General features: G+C 32.8%; 1 protein-coding gene across 1 annotated transcript; it reads left to right on the plus strand.

Moving 5' to 3' along the window:
• Positions 1-7,644: 7,644 nt before the first annotated feature.
• Positions 7,645-9,110, plus strand: LOC107420003 (transcription factor MYB44). The gene has a single exon (XM_016028861.4). It carries the CDS (start codon positions 7,852-7,854, stop codon positions 8,791-8,793), a length of 942 nt encoding a protein of 313 aa, XP_015884347.2. The 5' UTR covers positions 7,645-7,851; the 3' UTR covers positions 8,794-9,110.
• The last annotated feature ends 7,305 nt before the right edge of the window (positions 9,111-16,415 follow it).

The following is a 16,415-nucleotide window of genomic DNA, read 5'->3' on the forward strand; positions in this document are numbered from 1 at the left end:
CAGCACTTCGAAAGTGGTTTAAAAGAAACAAATTTTTTTTGGCAGTGGTTTAGAAGGGCCATGTTGTATATAAACAGTGCGCAGCGTGATATCAATAAATCCCCAACTCAATAGCGAGTCCACTTGTCGGAACTCCATCTAATAAAAAATAAAAATATTCAAATGAGCTCCCAATGCACGTGTCTGAGAAATTCATGTTTCCAATAATTGGGATATGCAGTGGAATCCAAGGGAATAAATAAAAGAATTTTACAATTATTGACAAGTCTATTGAATTAATACTCAGACTTTTCAATATATGAATTTATTTATTTTCCGTACTTCTTTAGTGCAATTTTCTTTTTTTAATAAATTATTTTTACAAGTTTAAATTGACAAATTCATACACCAATTTCTGAATTTCATTTGCAAATTTTTTTTTTAGTAGATGTCATTGTGCTCTGGTCATATTTTGTGATTATGGGCCTTCTATAGGACCCAAATTGAAAATTAGGCCTGTCATCGGCTTAGATAATTAGGCACATACCTATTTTTCAAACTTCGTTTCAAATATGGATAAAATATGGATATGAATGATTTATAAATTGTTCTCATTTTACGTATTTTTGAAAATTGAAACTAATATTTTTTGAAATTATCTATTTATTAACTAACTTATTGCTTAAAAAACATTAAACATCCCATCAAAAGTTCAAAAAAAAAAAGAAAAAAAGAAAAAAAAAAAAGAACAATTCACTGCAATATATATATATATATATATAAGCACCACCTAGACTTAATCCCAAAAAAAAAAAGCTCCACGTATTCATTTGAATTTAAAATTTAAGTATTGCGAATGGAAATAGGAAATGCTATATAATTAAAAAATAATAATTATCCTGCGATATTTTATTAATAACATTTATTATTGTTTGCAAGACTTTCAAATGGAAATTTAAATTGAATAGTTTTTATAAATATTAATAGTTCAAAATAAATAGTTATTTCTTCAAGTATCATATCAGATTAGTTTTTCTATTGATCCATATATATTTTAAAATTTAATATTTACTTATCGTTTCATTTCAAAGTTTTAAGTAAAAGTTATAAAGACATGGTAAAGATCTATTTGAATGCCTTGTGTAAATAAAATGATAAAATCATTAATTTGAAGCTATAAAAGGTACAAAATAGGGATAATGGCTTCCCAACGATAAAAAATAATTAAAAAAAAAATGTTATGACAAATACTTTTAACAAATAATCTTAGTATTTGATTTTCTTTATCCAACAGTTAATAAATATTTATTTTTAGTTACAATCCATTAAGTATGAAACAGTTTTCAACTGTTAGATGAACCTCATTCAATAGCTAAAATTATTTATTAAAAAATATTTGTCAAATTTATTTGTTTAGGAACCAGCCTCTACTACTACAACTACTACTTGCTGTAATTGTTGTTGTTGTTTGCTTTATCAATCATCAGTTACGGTGGCTCTGGTGGAGAAATTTGAGAATGGAGATTCTTGGGCAACCACTGGGCCCAGCCCAATAAAAGCCGCCGTCTAAGGCTAGGACTAGGCCTTAGCTTTTACGCACTTCCACCCCTCCAATTTGCAATTAAATACGTCTACCTGCCAAGTTTGGTTAGAATAAACTTTCATGAAATAAAAACCGTCTGTGGTGAGCGTAATGCCCAATGGGAACTATGTGGGTCCACACCGGATTGACATGACTATTGGATTGCTTTTCCAGAGTCATGGTTCAATATTAAATATAAGTGGAGACGTGTTAGGATTTGTTTGTTTCGGCAAAACTATTCACTCTGTTTTTTTGTAAATTCCTAAAAAAGAAGACCTTATTCACCAATAAATAAATAAACAAAAAAGACCTTTCAAAGAATCATATTATTAATAAAACTTTATAAATTTGAAATGGAATTAAAAGTCTAGAAGTTTTTAGCACTGTATTGTCCTCATAGACCATGATTAAGTAAAGTCAATATCAGTAACAGTTAACAAAATTATATCTAACACCAACCCATTGTTTAGATTAATCCATTTCCATATTAATTTTACAAGCAATGTTCCAATGAATCAATAAGGAGGATCACCAAAAGGAATACCATTGTAATAAAATTTCCCTTCTCCAATTAAAAGAAAAAACAAGAAAAGGGAATATCATTTTATCACTTTCGTGTGTACGTTTAATTTTAAAAATTAAAGTATTTAATCAACATTTGTTCGCAATCTTTTTTCATTTAACAAGTAAATGAAAGCTAATGAAAGAACATACATAGTACTGATTTGTTTTTGAAAGAGTACGTAGTACAGATTTGTGTAAGTTTTTATCTTGGTCCACATAATAAACTTGTACTCATATTTGTTGGCACCATGGGATTGTGACGCTTCAAGCTTAAATCCTTTACCATAACTTTTTTGTCTTATTGAATTCATAACTAATTTGATGCAATTATATCTAAACATTTCATCAGCAATCCCTTTTTTTTCTTCTATGATTTTCCTTCACAGAATTTAAGAATCCAAAGTGTAAAAAATTATCTGAATCGTCTTTAAAATATATAATAGAAGCATAAAATCCGTCAAAACTGTCAAAATTAACTATAATTTCCACAGTCATGTTTTTACCACGTACAAATAAAATGTACTAATGTAACAGCGTTAATGTTCACATTGTCGCTTCTCCTACTTACCCAGTTGCAGCCATCCACTGTATCAATTGCGGCCATCCACTGATATTTTATATATTATTTTTATTATAAAAAAAAAAGGTAAAATTATTTAAGAAAAAGAAAAAATCAAAAAGAGAGAGAGCAGTCAATAAGGGCCGTACGATGGTGCAGGCAATCATACGTCACGTCAGGCATTCACGTCGTACGATGGATGCATGTAGCGGAAAATCATGGTAAGTGGGCCCCAACAGACTCCTCGCGAATCCCTATAGTATGATTCTCTCTTGGAACTACCCCCAGTGGATTATAGCTGGCACCAACCGACGTGGCAATAGTTTAATTTCTATTTAATATAATAATAATAATTATTATTATTATTATTATTATGCTTCGCGGTTGCAGTTGGGTCCGTTGAAGCTATAAGAGCGCACCTGCGACGTCATCTCACAAATTGACAAAATAAATCGCTGCCCCATCCCAACAGTCATCCCCATTAAGTAAACACCTCTTTCTGCTTGTCGGATGTCGTTTGGTCCTCCCTCTATTTGCCTCCGTGGCTAACTTCTGGGTCCCACCCACCACGGTGGAGCGGTCTTTCTTACTGCCACGTTTTACATTCATTGATCGTCTACACGTGTTCAAAATGAGTATTAATATATATATATATATACATATATATTTTTGAGTATACTAGTATATAACCTAAAAAACCAAAATTCTCCAACTCAAAGAAAGGAAAAAAAAAAAAAAGAAAAAAAAAAAAGAGTACCGTAGTAGGAGATAAGAATTGTTCTAAAGTATATTTAACAAAACAAGCATTTGTTCTAGAGTATGTGCCAGTAACAATGCACTAATTATGTACCAAAACCAATGATCAATATTTAATAAAAGGCATTATAAAAAGTATCAATAAAAGTACGTATATGGTTTTCCAAAAATAAATAAATAAATAAAAGTCAATATTATTTCAATAATAATTTCGTTTATAATTTTCCAATAGCACTCTATACATCATCACAACCCTATTTGAGGAGCTGTTTTGTCTAACAGACTGTATCATCTAAATTATAATTTGGTTATTTTTTATCGATTAGATATAAAAATTGGGTACTTTTTAAATAATATAAAATTTTGGTTTAAATTATAAACCATGTATTCCATAGTTATTGCTTGCCACTAGTTTGCTTTTTGTTTTTATATCTTCGGTATGAAATCGCTGACCATTCCTCACAAGGAGCTAGATATAATATCATGTATCTGCATACTATACCATCCAAGGGACCCAAAAAAAAAAAATTAAAAACAAAAACGTTTTGTCATATAATTAACTATAAAATCTGACATAAATGTTGGTGAGTAATTAAATATATAAATTACGGGCATCTTCAATAGTTTCATTAAAGACCTGAGGAAACCTCGTTGCTCCTTCTAGACCACGTGACATTCTCGTAGATTAATTAAACATACCATTTAGTTAAAGAAGAAGATCTGGTCCCCTAATTGGTTATAATTTATTATTACTAGCTTAAACAATATTTAAAGGAATATCTGTGCAGAGGTTAGATGAAGCCACCCTTGATGGCTTTTGCATAGTTGTCAGAATCCAAATCATGAAACTGTTGCAAAAAGCCATGCAGTCCGATAGACATGCCCATCTACGGGACCATTCTATTATTTTCGATTACTCCCACAATTGTATATCCAAATGTTTTATTCTCTTTAATTTGAAAGGAACCCACCACCACAATTATCCAAATTTATATCTACATATGTATATTGTTTTTTAAAAACCATCTGTATAATTATTTCTGTAAAACTGTATGATATGTTTTACACGGAATAGATCCATAAATGCTGATAAATTATATTAGTTTTCTATCTAACAACTAATTTTTATTTGGTATATATGTTGAAATTAATATGACACTTTCGAAATTATATATGCTAATTAACAAGTGCAATGAAAAGATAATTTTTAGAACAAATGTTTTTTTTTTTTGGTAAAAATATTCAAAAAATGTTAGTTCTAGTATTTGTTATACTTTTAAATTTAAAAATATATTATTTTCAGGACTACCAATTAGTTTCTTATTATATGGCCAATAAATTAAAAAAAAACAGAAGAAGAAGAATGATTTCAAGCAAAAAATTAAATAAAGAAAAAAAAAAAAGAATGAATGGTGAATCCATGCCTTCCTGTTTAAGTACATCTCTGGGTTATTAATAACAAAAATGAGTAGATTAATCTACTAATGATTTTAGTAGCTGAACTGTTCAAGAGCATTTATAAAAACTGATTAATATTAGATGTTCTATATAATTGTATTATTTTTATTAAATTTTAGTCGTACTTTCTAATCCATAGACAGCTACATTTCCGAGCATTTATATTCATCTTCTTCTCATATTATTATGTTTAATAAAGTTTTGGCATTCAAAGTTGAAAGTTTTCAAAACATATATGTTTACATCTAAGTTAAAAATCAAAATCCAACACCTAGATTAAATGAAATTGACCATTATCGGTTCAAAGTAATTTAATTTTATATATTTGGAATAACTCGATTAAATTTTAACATTGCAATTATTTGATTACAAGTTTACACCATCCACACCCCCCCCCCCCCCCCCCCCCAAAAAAAAAAAAAGGACAGGGAGAGATAAGTAAAGCAAATTTAATTGAAACTTTACTCATCTAGTAACTGGGGGTTTTCCCGAGTCGGCACCGGAAAAATAAAAATAAACGGTGGAGGTGCTGACCTCACGTGAGGTGAACTCGTGTGGCGGACTAATTCACGTGAGGAGTACAGGAAAAGGACAGGGTTGGGTAGGGAAATAGGTAAGGGTGCGCGTGGCACGTGAGAGTGCGTGTATGCATTGCAGCAAGGGAGTCTTGGACAGCTGTTTCCCGCGTAACGACTTGCACATTGAAGACTTGGAGATAGGGACTCACCCGCTCCCCTTTTTCTCTGCTTTCTGTTTTTGTTTCCATCCTCTCTTTCCTTTTCCGTTTTTTCTGTTTCCTACTCAAGAACGCTTTTCCCACGCACTTCCGTGCGTGTTACTCACGCCGTTTAATTGGTTAAAATTAGGCACCTAACAATGTTTGGGCATGAATGGCACTGTCCTTGAATTGGGTCATGTTGGAAAAAAGGTGGACTTTTTTCCTCTCTTTACTATTTTTCGTGTTCTGATGTCGTAATTATGAAATGGTAGAACATTCATACACTTATCCCATTGCCATTGATTATTTATGCTGTTTCCTTTTATATAACAATTTATCATGTATAAGCAAACCTACCACTATTAACTTTACCACACACATACAAACACAATAAAAATAAACATAATAAAAATATCAAAATACCTACCCTTATTAACAATTTAACAACATTTTTTTAACTGCTAGATTGTATTTTTAACTTTTGTCAACATGCACTTTCCTTTCAGATTTAAGTGGCAGCGTTTTCCATGGTTAATTAATTTGGGTGATTTTAAAAAGATTTTGGGTTATCTTGATTTAGGTTTAAAGTCAAATGGAAAAGTGTCCTTGTAGATTAGGGAATCGATCTAAATATTTTCAGTTGGAAAGTTATGGTTGGAACTAATTAACACCATGTATATGGTAAGATGTATTAAATTCTAAATATAACAATAGAATATGGAATGTGATGATTGACAGAATTGAAAAATTATAAAAGAGTGAGTGGACATGGTATTTTTTGTTGAGATGCTTTTATTTTATTATTAGTTTCCAAGGAAAAAAATTGACAGGAATAGAAAAAGTGGAGGGAAGCAACATAATTTAGGGGAAACAGCAGATTGAAAACGAAATAAAATAAAATGGAGGAAGCATTAGGAAAGGGAAATTGGAAAGGGAGGGATAGAAATAAATTAGGGGAGAAGGTGGGTAAAGACGGTGAAGTCGGTTTTGGCAGTTCGGGGAGCGTGACCGGCACGTGGCGGTAGAGAGTAGGCCGTTGGATATGGGGGAGTGCGAGCGCGGAGTGGGGCTGGGCATTTTACAGGCTGGAGTGACAGATTTGGAGTAGCGTTCGTCCCCCGATTCTGCTACTGAATTTTGTCGTTTTATGGGCCAGCTGAGCACTTCCGTGCGTCCTTTTCCCATTATGAAAAATATCCTTTACCTAAATGCTCTCCAGCCTGGCCTTTGGTCAAAGTCATCCGCTCCAATCCACCCAGCCGTACCCCCTCTCTCTTCTATTTTTTTCAAACCAAAAAGAAAAAAAAAAAAAGAAAAAAAAAATTCTTTAAATATTTTCAAATTTTCTTTGCCGATAAGATAACTATCTCTCCCTGCATATCTTAAACACCACGTTTGCTTTGAATTTTACCTTCCCCTAACTTCCAAAACGGTTCATTAACCATTGATAATAAATACCCCAATTCTAGAATTATTGGATATTAAATGGGTGGACTATCATAACTTTTTTTAAAATTTCCAAACATTGCATTTTCAACTGCCAAATTAAAACAGTTGAATCTTAATCAATGAATTTAGGACTTATTGATATTCAATTTTTTAATTTTAATTTTATTATTATTATTATTTTTTTTATGGGAGTCAATCTGCTGCTGATCGATATATTTGTCAAATCTCATTGAGTAGCGATTGATTTTAGTACGTTGGATTGTCTCAAGGTGTGGCCCACTTCATCATGCATGCAGAGAGTGTAACTTGAAGACGTGTACAGTTTGCACAGTAAAGTAAAAGCTTTTCCCTTTTAATCTTTAATTTTATTTGGTTACAATTTAGGATGGGCTGAGGCGGTGTTTATACGTGTAAATTAGAGAGTGTACGGAAGCGACGCGTGTCCTTTTACAGCTGTATGCTAGTAACTGCCTTGCCTGGAAGAATCCTCCACTCACAACGGCTATGACCGGTCATTGCCACCGGCCCAACCAGTTACCCCCTTTCCCTTCCTTATATATATCCTCCCACTCCTGTATCATCCTCCTTCCTCTCAGAACAAGGTGAGGCTCCGCCTCTACCACTCCTAGCCTCTCTTGACTCGCCCTTCTAAAAACCCGCTTACCCCTAACTGTACAAAATTTTCAGCCCTCAATTATTGTATTTTGGTTTTAATTTTTTTTTTTATTTAAAAAAAAAAAAACTGCTTTCTTTGCCTTTTGGTTCAGAATAGGATCTTCTACATCCATGGCTTCCACAAAGAAAGAATTGGATCGGATAAAAGGTCCGTGGAGCCCCGAAGAAGACGAAGCGTTACAGAGACTTGTTCAGAACTACGGCCCAAGGAACTGGTCTCTGATCAGCAAGTCCATCCCTGGTCGATCCGGCAAGTCTTGTCGACTAAGGTGGTGTAACCAGCTTTCTCCAGAGGTCGAACATAGGCCCTTTACCCCCGAAGAAGATGAAGCCATTATCAGAGCCCATGAAAGGTTCGGTAACAAGTGGGCCACGATCGCCCGCCTTCTCAATGGTCGCACCGATAACGCCATTAAGAATCACTGGAACTCGACGCTTAAGCGGAAATGCTCCTCGATGACCGATGATTTGAACGGTGATGAGCATGAACAGCAGCCTCTCAAGAGATCTGCCAGTGTCGGTGCGGGAACAGTCGTATCGGGTCTGTGCTTTAACCCGGGTAGCCCGTCTGGATCCGATTTGAGCGAATCCAGTTTACCCGGTATTTCTCCATCCCATGCTTATAGACCACCGCCCATAACCGTACCCGTTTCTGCGCCGGGTCAGCAGTTGGAAACTCTATCTTCTACCACCGATCCACCTACTTCGCTCAGCCTCTCGCTGCCTGGATCCGATTCAGGTGAGGTATCGAATCAAGGTTGCGGGTTCAGATCCAATCGGGCTGTGTCCCCCACCCAGAACTTACATCCCCAAACACCGGCAATATCGGTGCAACGAGAAACAGCCAGCGCCTTTAATCAGAGCGATCGGAGCGGCGAGTTATGTTATGAGAAACAGTTCTTCAGTGCGGAGTTCCTGGCTGTGATGCAAGAGATGATCAGAAAGGAAGTGAGGAACTACATGTCCGGGATTGAGCAGAACGGTCTGTGTCTGCACACCGATGCAATTAGGAACGCTGTGGTTAAGCGTATTGGGATTAGCAAGATCGAGTAGCAGCAGCCAATCAAAGAAGAAAAGCTGTAGTCCTTGGTGATCATCACTGTGATCAAATTCTCAAATTCTATCCAACTCATAACAGAAGCATGTCCGAGTAGCTAGAGCAACCAACTAGTGCAGAACCGGATCTTTGTTCTTAAATTTCCGTTTCTTCTTTTTTTAAATTTCTTTATAAATACCAGCGAAATAATGGTAGTGTACAGACGAACCAAAAAAAAAAAAGGGGTTAAGGAGAGGTGGAGGACAATCGGAGAGGCTTTTTTATATTTTTTTAATTTTCTTTTTTATATGATAGAAGAGGATGATTTGGTGGATGGAAATGTGAAAAACAATTTCGTTTCAAATATTTAGATCAAAAATGAAAAAAAAAAACAAGAAAATGAAGAAAAATAAATTTTATCATCTAAAATCCAATGGATTGGTTCTAAAATATCTTATTGAAACGAAGGGAAAAAAATAAATAAATAAAAATAAAGTAACAGACAAATAGAAGCTCCAAGTTGGTTAAATAATGATAGACACAAACGACGCAACTGTTTTTCTTGGGCTGCTTCCCCATTGAAAGAAATAATCAAAACAAACAAATGTTTGTTCTGTTGTGGAGCTTCTTGTTTAAATGGTAGCCTTACAATTTTATGACACGTGAAACATAGGTTTGTTTCACTGTTCATCCAATGAAAAATGTCTTCCACTTTTTTTTTTTTTTTTTTTTTGGGGCTATTAATTATGATTTAGAATTCCTTTACCTTGATGATGGTGTGGACTATGGAGATAGGCCTTTGTGCGGTTTATGAGTTGTGGGGATTATGTTAAAAATCAACCATGGAGATTTAAACAAATTGGTTATGATTTGTGTTATCTTTTGGATATGGATTGTGAGGTTACCGTGTCACACCGTTGACATTGTACATCGGTTTGGAAATTTCTACATTAACCCACCTCCTATCAAATCTCACGTCATTTTCCATACCGAAAGTATATACGAACTATATGAACTATGTGCCATGAAGTTTATAATTGTATAATTATTACTTAAAATACAACTAACATCCTTCAATATCTTGCTAGGAAAGTATATGCCTCTGATGGTACTTTATAATGTCAATTTGTTTCTTGTTGTTTTGTGTCATTTGTTATCCGTCAATATTATTAGGTTTGTTCATGTTTATAGTGAACTGGATAAGACACGTGAAGGTCCGAATGGGAATTTGAAATTAATATATGTTTGTTGAAGCTTGTAAGAGCAGTCTTAAGAAATTCTTTATATGTTTAATTTGAAGAGCTAATATGTAAAATTACTTTACAATCCATTCTGTATTTTAACTTTTTAAAATATAGAGTGGGTTTGGCTTTTCAAATTTAGAAAGCCAAAAATATTATTTATTATCTAATGATGATCAAATTCCTAGATAATCATAATATATTTTACTTGCTAAAAAACAAAAAAAACAGAGGGAAAGAAACATAATAATAAATGTTTATTGAAAAAATAAAAATAAAAAGTGAAAATAAAAAGTGTTGTTGGATAAGATTTTAAAACTTAACTATTTAAATATAAAATGCTTTTTTTTGACAAAAAATGTTTTTTAATTTTAGAAAATCCTTTGGAGATGTTCTAAAAATCTTAAAAATGAATTGGTTGAAAATGCGCTTTCTTCTATAAATTCAACTTAGACTCAATTACTAAAAAAACAAAGAAAAACTTAGGCTTGTTAGACTCCGAATCGAATAAAATTTTACTCTCTTAGATAGTAAGCAACTTAAAATAAGATCAATTTCCTAGTAAATATCATATAGTTTTGATTTTGTAATGTAATATTATAATTAAAATCCTGTGATTCAGATCTTCCATGTACATATGTAATACAATTAAGAAGAATTCAAGACGAAGCCCAATGAAACTGAAAGAAATGGAGTGACATATTATCAATTAGCCACCTATTGACAGTAAAGAAGTGAGTTTGGAGCCACCTTCTATTAACAGTAAAGAAGTGAATTGGGAACCATCTTCTATTAACAGTAAAGAAGTGAATTTGGAAAATGTACTGTGCACTTTTATATGTTTGATTTTCAAGAGAAGAAATTTCACATTGGAAGATGGATTAACATACGGAAATGGGCTTTACTAGCAGAAAGATAGTTATAAGTAACATGTACTTAGCAGAAAATTAAATAGATAAAAAAAAGAAAAAAAAGAAAAAAAAAACTATTGAAACATGACAAGTCAAAACTAAAGTTTATTACAAAGAAAATTAAAAGACAGTGAAATTTCTAGAACTGGACTTTTGTTTTCTCATCTAATTTCATACTTGAAATCCTTATTGTTTTCTAAATATAAATAAGAAATATATTTGTGTATGCAACTTGAGCAAAATTCAGTAACAAGAAAAGAACATAAAATAAACTTTTTACATATTTAGCGAGTATATTGTAATGTAGGTGAAGCGTGACATTATCTTTTAAATTCTTTTTCGATTCCCTTAACAAAATAATAATAATAATAATAATAATAATAAAATGAAAAAAATGAAAAACAAAAAACAAAAAACAAAAAACGAAAAAACTCTTCTTAGATCAAGGTATTTAGATCAGTTTAGTAGGGTTGGTTTACAAGCTTCGTCTGTTACGAAACTGTAGAAAGAGATCAAGTAGTTTAATCATACCAAAAAAAACAAAAAAAGATCAAGTAGTTTAAGCTTTATTTTATTTTATTTCCAAATATAAGTAGCTTTAAAGTTGTACATTTCTCTGCTTTGGCATCTACTGTCCCGACGATGTAAACTACTTGTCGCCCAATCAAAAAGTATCCAATTTAAGAGACAGTTATGGGCCTTAGGCCACCAGCCCATCTTCCACAATGTACTTGGGCTAATACATATACTCTCAAGTTTGGGATGTTTGTACATTGGGGAATTTGGCCCAATGCCTCTATAGGGATGGGTTTCACAATTTTCACCCTTTCATTTGCTATCTTCTTCTTCTTCTTTCTTCTTTTTTTTTTTTTTTTTTTTTTTCCTATCCTTTCAATTTTTAATAATTCTAAAATATCCTTATATCCAAATTAAATATTTTTACTTTTTTTTATTTTATGTTATTTCTTTCTTTTCTTCACCCTACTGTTCTCTTCTCCTTCATCACCCTTTCCTAAAGCTGGCTCATCTCTTCTCATTCATCCATCAAGCTTTCTTCACTTAGTTACCCTTTTGCCAAACAGTCTCGTTTCATCTCTCCGGTCACCAAAATTCCATACAAAGAAATTGATGGTTTGGAATTCGAAATTAGGGTATTGTGAAGAAGGAGGACGTGGATTTGTATACGAAGCTCAAGGGTGGTACTGCATGGCGGAAGCAGATGCCTAAACTTGCTGTTTCACTTGGCCTCTCTGATAAAATGCCTGGTCTGTTTGCTTCATTTTTCCCTTGACTTTTCGATTTGAGTGGTTTCTAGGGTTTTTTAAAAACATTTGTGGGGTGTTTTTTTTTTTTTTTTTTTTAGATTGCTTTTGGGATAAGTTGGAATCGAAATTGGAGTTATGTTTTTTTTTTTTGGCTATTTCTGTAATTTTTTTTCCTTATGCTTTTGTAATTTTTGTTTTAGGTAGTGTTCGGTATGCAATTTGACGGTCCGATAATGGAAATCGGCAAGGATTCGGGAATGGAGGACGGGGATTTTGTGGTGGAGACTTGCATTACACATACTCTACCCCCAGCATTGACGCTTGAGAAGGGATTAGAGAGTATCAAAGATGCTGTGGGGAAGTTGAAGCTGAATCCTCCTTCTACCTCCAATGGGTTCTTTCAGTTTCAGATACTAGAAAATTCCGTAAGACTTTGCTGTTTTGATATTATGTCGTTTTGTTTGGTTTTCATTTCATATGTGATTTTGTGAGGATTTCTAAAGGTCACTGTGCCTTCCAGTGCGAAAGCTTTGGATTGGTTTGCCTATTAGTCAGAGTCTTGCGAGGTTTTCCCTCTGTTTTTATGTCGAAGGAAACAGGAAATCCTGATTGTAAATCGCTTTATGTGAATGAATCCGTTGGAGTTTTTGGAATTGGGTCTGCTGTTCACTTTACACGGAGTTCTTCTTCTATCTTAGGAGAGAAGACAACAACCAAAAGGTTTAGATTCTCGTATCTCTTATTTTTCACTCATCAAAAGCGTCTCCTATGATGATTTAGGGGTTGCATTTGGTTTTTATTGTTTGTTATCTGTTGTTCATTATATATATATATATATATATATGTAAAAGTAATTTTAACTTTATTAGGACAAGAGTTCCTTTTTTCCTTTTGAGCTTGATGGCTGAACTGGTTAAAGTTGGGAGTTTGTAATACGGTTCCCCAACTCCATAAAAGAAAAGATTGCTCTTTGAATAGTTAGTCTGAAAGATGGATGTTTCAAACTTTTATTTGGAGGGTCATGGACAATTTTAGAGCTATTGAGACGTACGGCTTACCCTATTCCATTGACATCAAGGTGCAGGAGGTTATCTAATCATTTTTTTAAGTGGCTTTAGGCTAACGAGCGGAATATGTGTTGAATAAGAACCCAAGATTTGTTAGGTATTTTGTTGAAAGGTCTATTTGGAAAATGACAAGGCAGAAATGAAATTGAATATTAACGTGAACTCTTCATTGGCAATTATGTAAGGAATGTTTCAACATATATGCTAAAAGCTTTAAAACATTTTATGAAATTTAGAATAATTTATCCATTTATTGGAAATTTGTGGTTGGTATGAAAAATTGATTAAGTAATGATGGTTAGTTGCTTATGGTTATGCATCTAATTATGATGCAAAATCTGTTGCCTTTAAGGTTCCTGCGTGTTTGATAATTTACATTTGGTATTGCAAATATGATGCATACTGTAGTGGCAATTTTTTTATCTACATTTAGGTGTACGTTGTTTTGCATGGATACTTGGGCCTTTTAGATTTGTATGAATCTTTTCCTTGACAGCTCTAAAAATGGTAGCTAGATGCTATTAAATTTAAGTAATGTTTGTGGCTTCTCCATAGATAGAACAAATGAGCTCTTGCAAAATAAGGGTAAAACTTCGACTGTTCATTAGTCACGGTTTTACATGTGATACTTATTTAATTTATTACTTTACGTAGTTGCATGTGATACTTATTTAATGTATGTCTTTGCTGTACTTAGTTGCCTGGTGCCATTGCTTATCTTTTTATTACTGTAGTTGTGTTGTGTAATGGTATGCATTTTCTTATTCTTCTTCTGTTTGTTATTTATTTATTTTTATTAATTTTTGGTTATTGGCATTCCAAAGCATTTTTGAATGTGGATCATGTCGATGTTTTGTTTGATTTGTTGCATCTGTGATGTGTATTTTGTTCTCTGCTACATGTTTTGTACTTGTTAGATTATTGGTGGATGAATTTGATGCTGCACTTTGGAAGGTTGGCAGAGGTTGACAAGAAAGTAGCAAAAGAATTTGATGGAAAACATTTTCACATTCTTCCTTCTTCTTGACACTCTGTTTTTGATAGACATGCTTTGAAGTAGGATTGAATGAAGATCCAACAAACATCTTTAACTTTAATTCAGTTTTGTTAACCTTTTTGAAGTCCGACTTATAGCCTTGTTTCTTTTTCTTCTTCTTCATCCTTCTTAATTTTTTTTGGCAAGTTATTTTATTTTATCTGTAAATAGATTAGACATTTATTATTGCCTTTTGTTTTCCTTTTCAAATAGAATTTAGTTGTGCATCACATTGATAATTTTCATCATTTGGTACTTTTTACTTGGATCAGTCTTATTTATACTATGTTTTTATAGAATTTGTTTAAGAAATGATCTCTTCTTCATTTCTTGCTTGAATCACACATGTCCGGGACCACTTGTATGATGTATGATCTATATGATTTTCTCAGCATATTAGTTGTTTATGACTGACTATCTTTCTCAATTTGTTTGCAGTGCTGCCAATAGCATCTCTGTTTCTATTCCTTTATTTGTGAGTGTTTTTTCCTTCATTATACTCATTTGTATATAGCTTCCAACATTTATACCATTTTCCATGCCATTGATGGAATTTTTTCATTGTTATTTGAATTTGACATGTTTATAAGTTTGAAGGTGTTACTTGACATGGAAATGTTTCCTGTGTTACTTTTAATTATATCTTATGTTATTTATCTTGCCTTTAGAAAATTCATAGAATGTATCTGCGGACATCCTTTTAGCATATTTTCTGACTCTTTTAGTTCTTGAATATGTATGAAATTAGATAATATTTTTTCAAACGAATTTGGGTGAATGCCCTTATTTTGAAAGCTTTAATGAAAAATACCCCCCCTTGTGTTGATATGTATATATGTTAATGAAATATACCTTCTCCCTTTCAACATTTTTTTATCTATCCTTTTATACCTATTTATCCTTGAAAAAAAATAAAATTGACTTGAGTGTCTTTTTTTAATATTTATATTTTTCTGGTAGTCTGGATTAATATTTGTTGAAGGTTGGCCATCTATTTAATGTATTGATTTAAATTGGTGTTTTTTTTGCTGTTTTGGAGATTTAAATTAGTCTATTAGATTGGATTTTGGTTCTATACAATTCATAGAGAGCAAAGGATATTACTGGGTATGAGCTATTGCATCAATTGTTAGATTTGAACCTTTATACTTCTTTATGGATACTCTAGGTATTTAATTATTTTCTTTGAAACTTGTATGCTAAATATTGTAACTAACTGCAGATATTTCGTTTGATTTCATCCAGGTATGAAATCGGTCTCCGTTTTAGTGGAGGTGCCCTGTGTGCTTTTAATGCTGTCACTAAAGTTTGGCATTATACCAATTGTGGTGCCAGTTAATGTTCCAGATTTTGACATTGATGGGGAACATTGGGTCAATTCGGGATTGATACCAACAGAGGCTTTTTTAGGAGCTATAATATTCTCTATTTTTTATTCATAAAACACTTGTACAATTTTCTCTTGCTAATTCAGATTTAGCTTTTAGTTTTTGTACATGATTCTCGTGTCAAGATGATGTGTAAGGACCTAATTTTATTATTAAATTCTCCATATTATTTGAGATGTGGAAAAGCAATAACTAAGAAGGATGAGAATTTAAATGGATGGTAATTGAGTTCTCAAATATTGGCTCTCTAGTTTCTGACCATTTGAACTTGTTTGAATTGTTATGCATTGAAATGTAGTTAGTTTTAGATTGTAGATTATTCCCAGCTTGCAAGCTTCTTCCAATCACTTTTAAAATGCGGCTCCATGGCAGTATGTCCAAACGAGAGTTGTCAGGAGGGAATTAATTGTGCACTTGTAGAAAATATTTAAATAAATGGATATGAAAGTGTAAAATAAATGTAACAGTTTCCCATTTCTCATCTACCCTCATTTCTCATTAACTGTCGAATAAAGTAGAAAATATTTAAACAATTTTTTTTACCATCTCCCATTTCTCATCTACCCTCATTAACTTCTATCCCTCTCTCTTACTCTCCCTGCTACCACATTAAATGAATCCTGTGTGTCTTCCTCTCTCTTTCTCTTTTGTTGGTTACGTACCTTTCAGCCTTTCTTCGCACTGACGAACCATTGTAGAAAACACAATACCACCTTCAGTTCAGTTCACTC

The sequence above is a fragment of the Ziziphus jujuba genome, chromosome 5, assembly GCF_031755915.1.
Source record: "Ziziphus jujuba cultivar Dongzao chromosome 5, ASM3175591v1".
In the NCBI taxonomy this organism is placed as follows: domain Eukaryota; kingdom Viridiplantae; phylum Streptophyta; class Magnoliopsida; order Rosales; family Rhamnaceae; genus Ziziphus; species Ziziphus jujuba.

Coding starts and splice junctions, on each gene's coding strand:
- LOC107420003 (XM_016028861.4), top strand. CDS start 7,852: ATGGCTTCCACAAAGAAAGAATTGGATCGGATAAAAGGTCCGTGGAGC.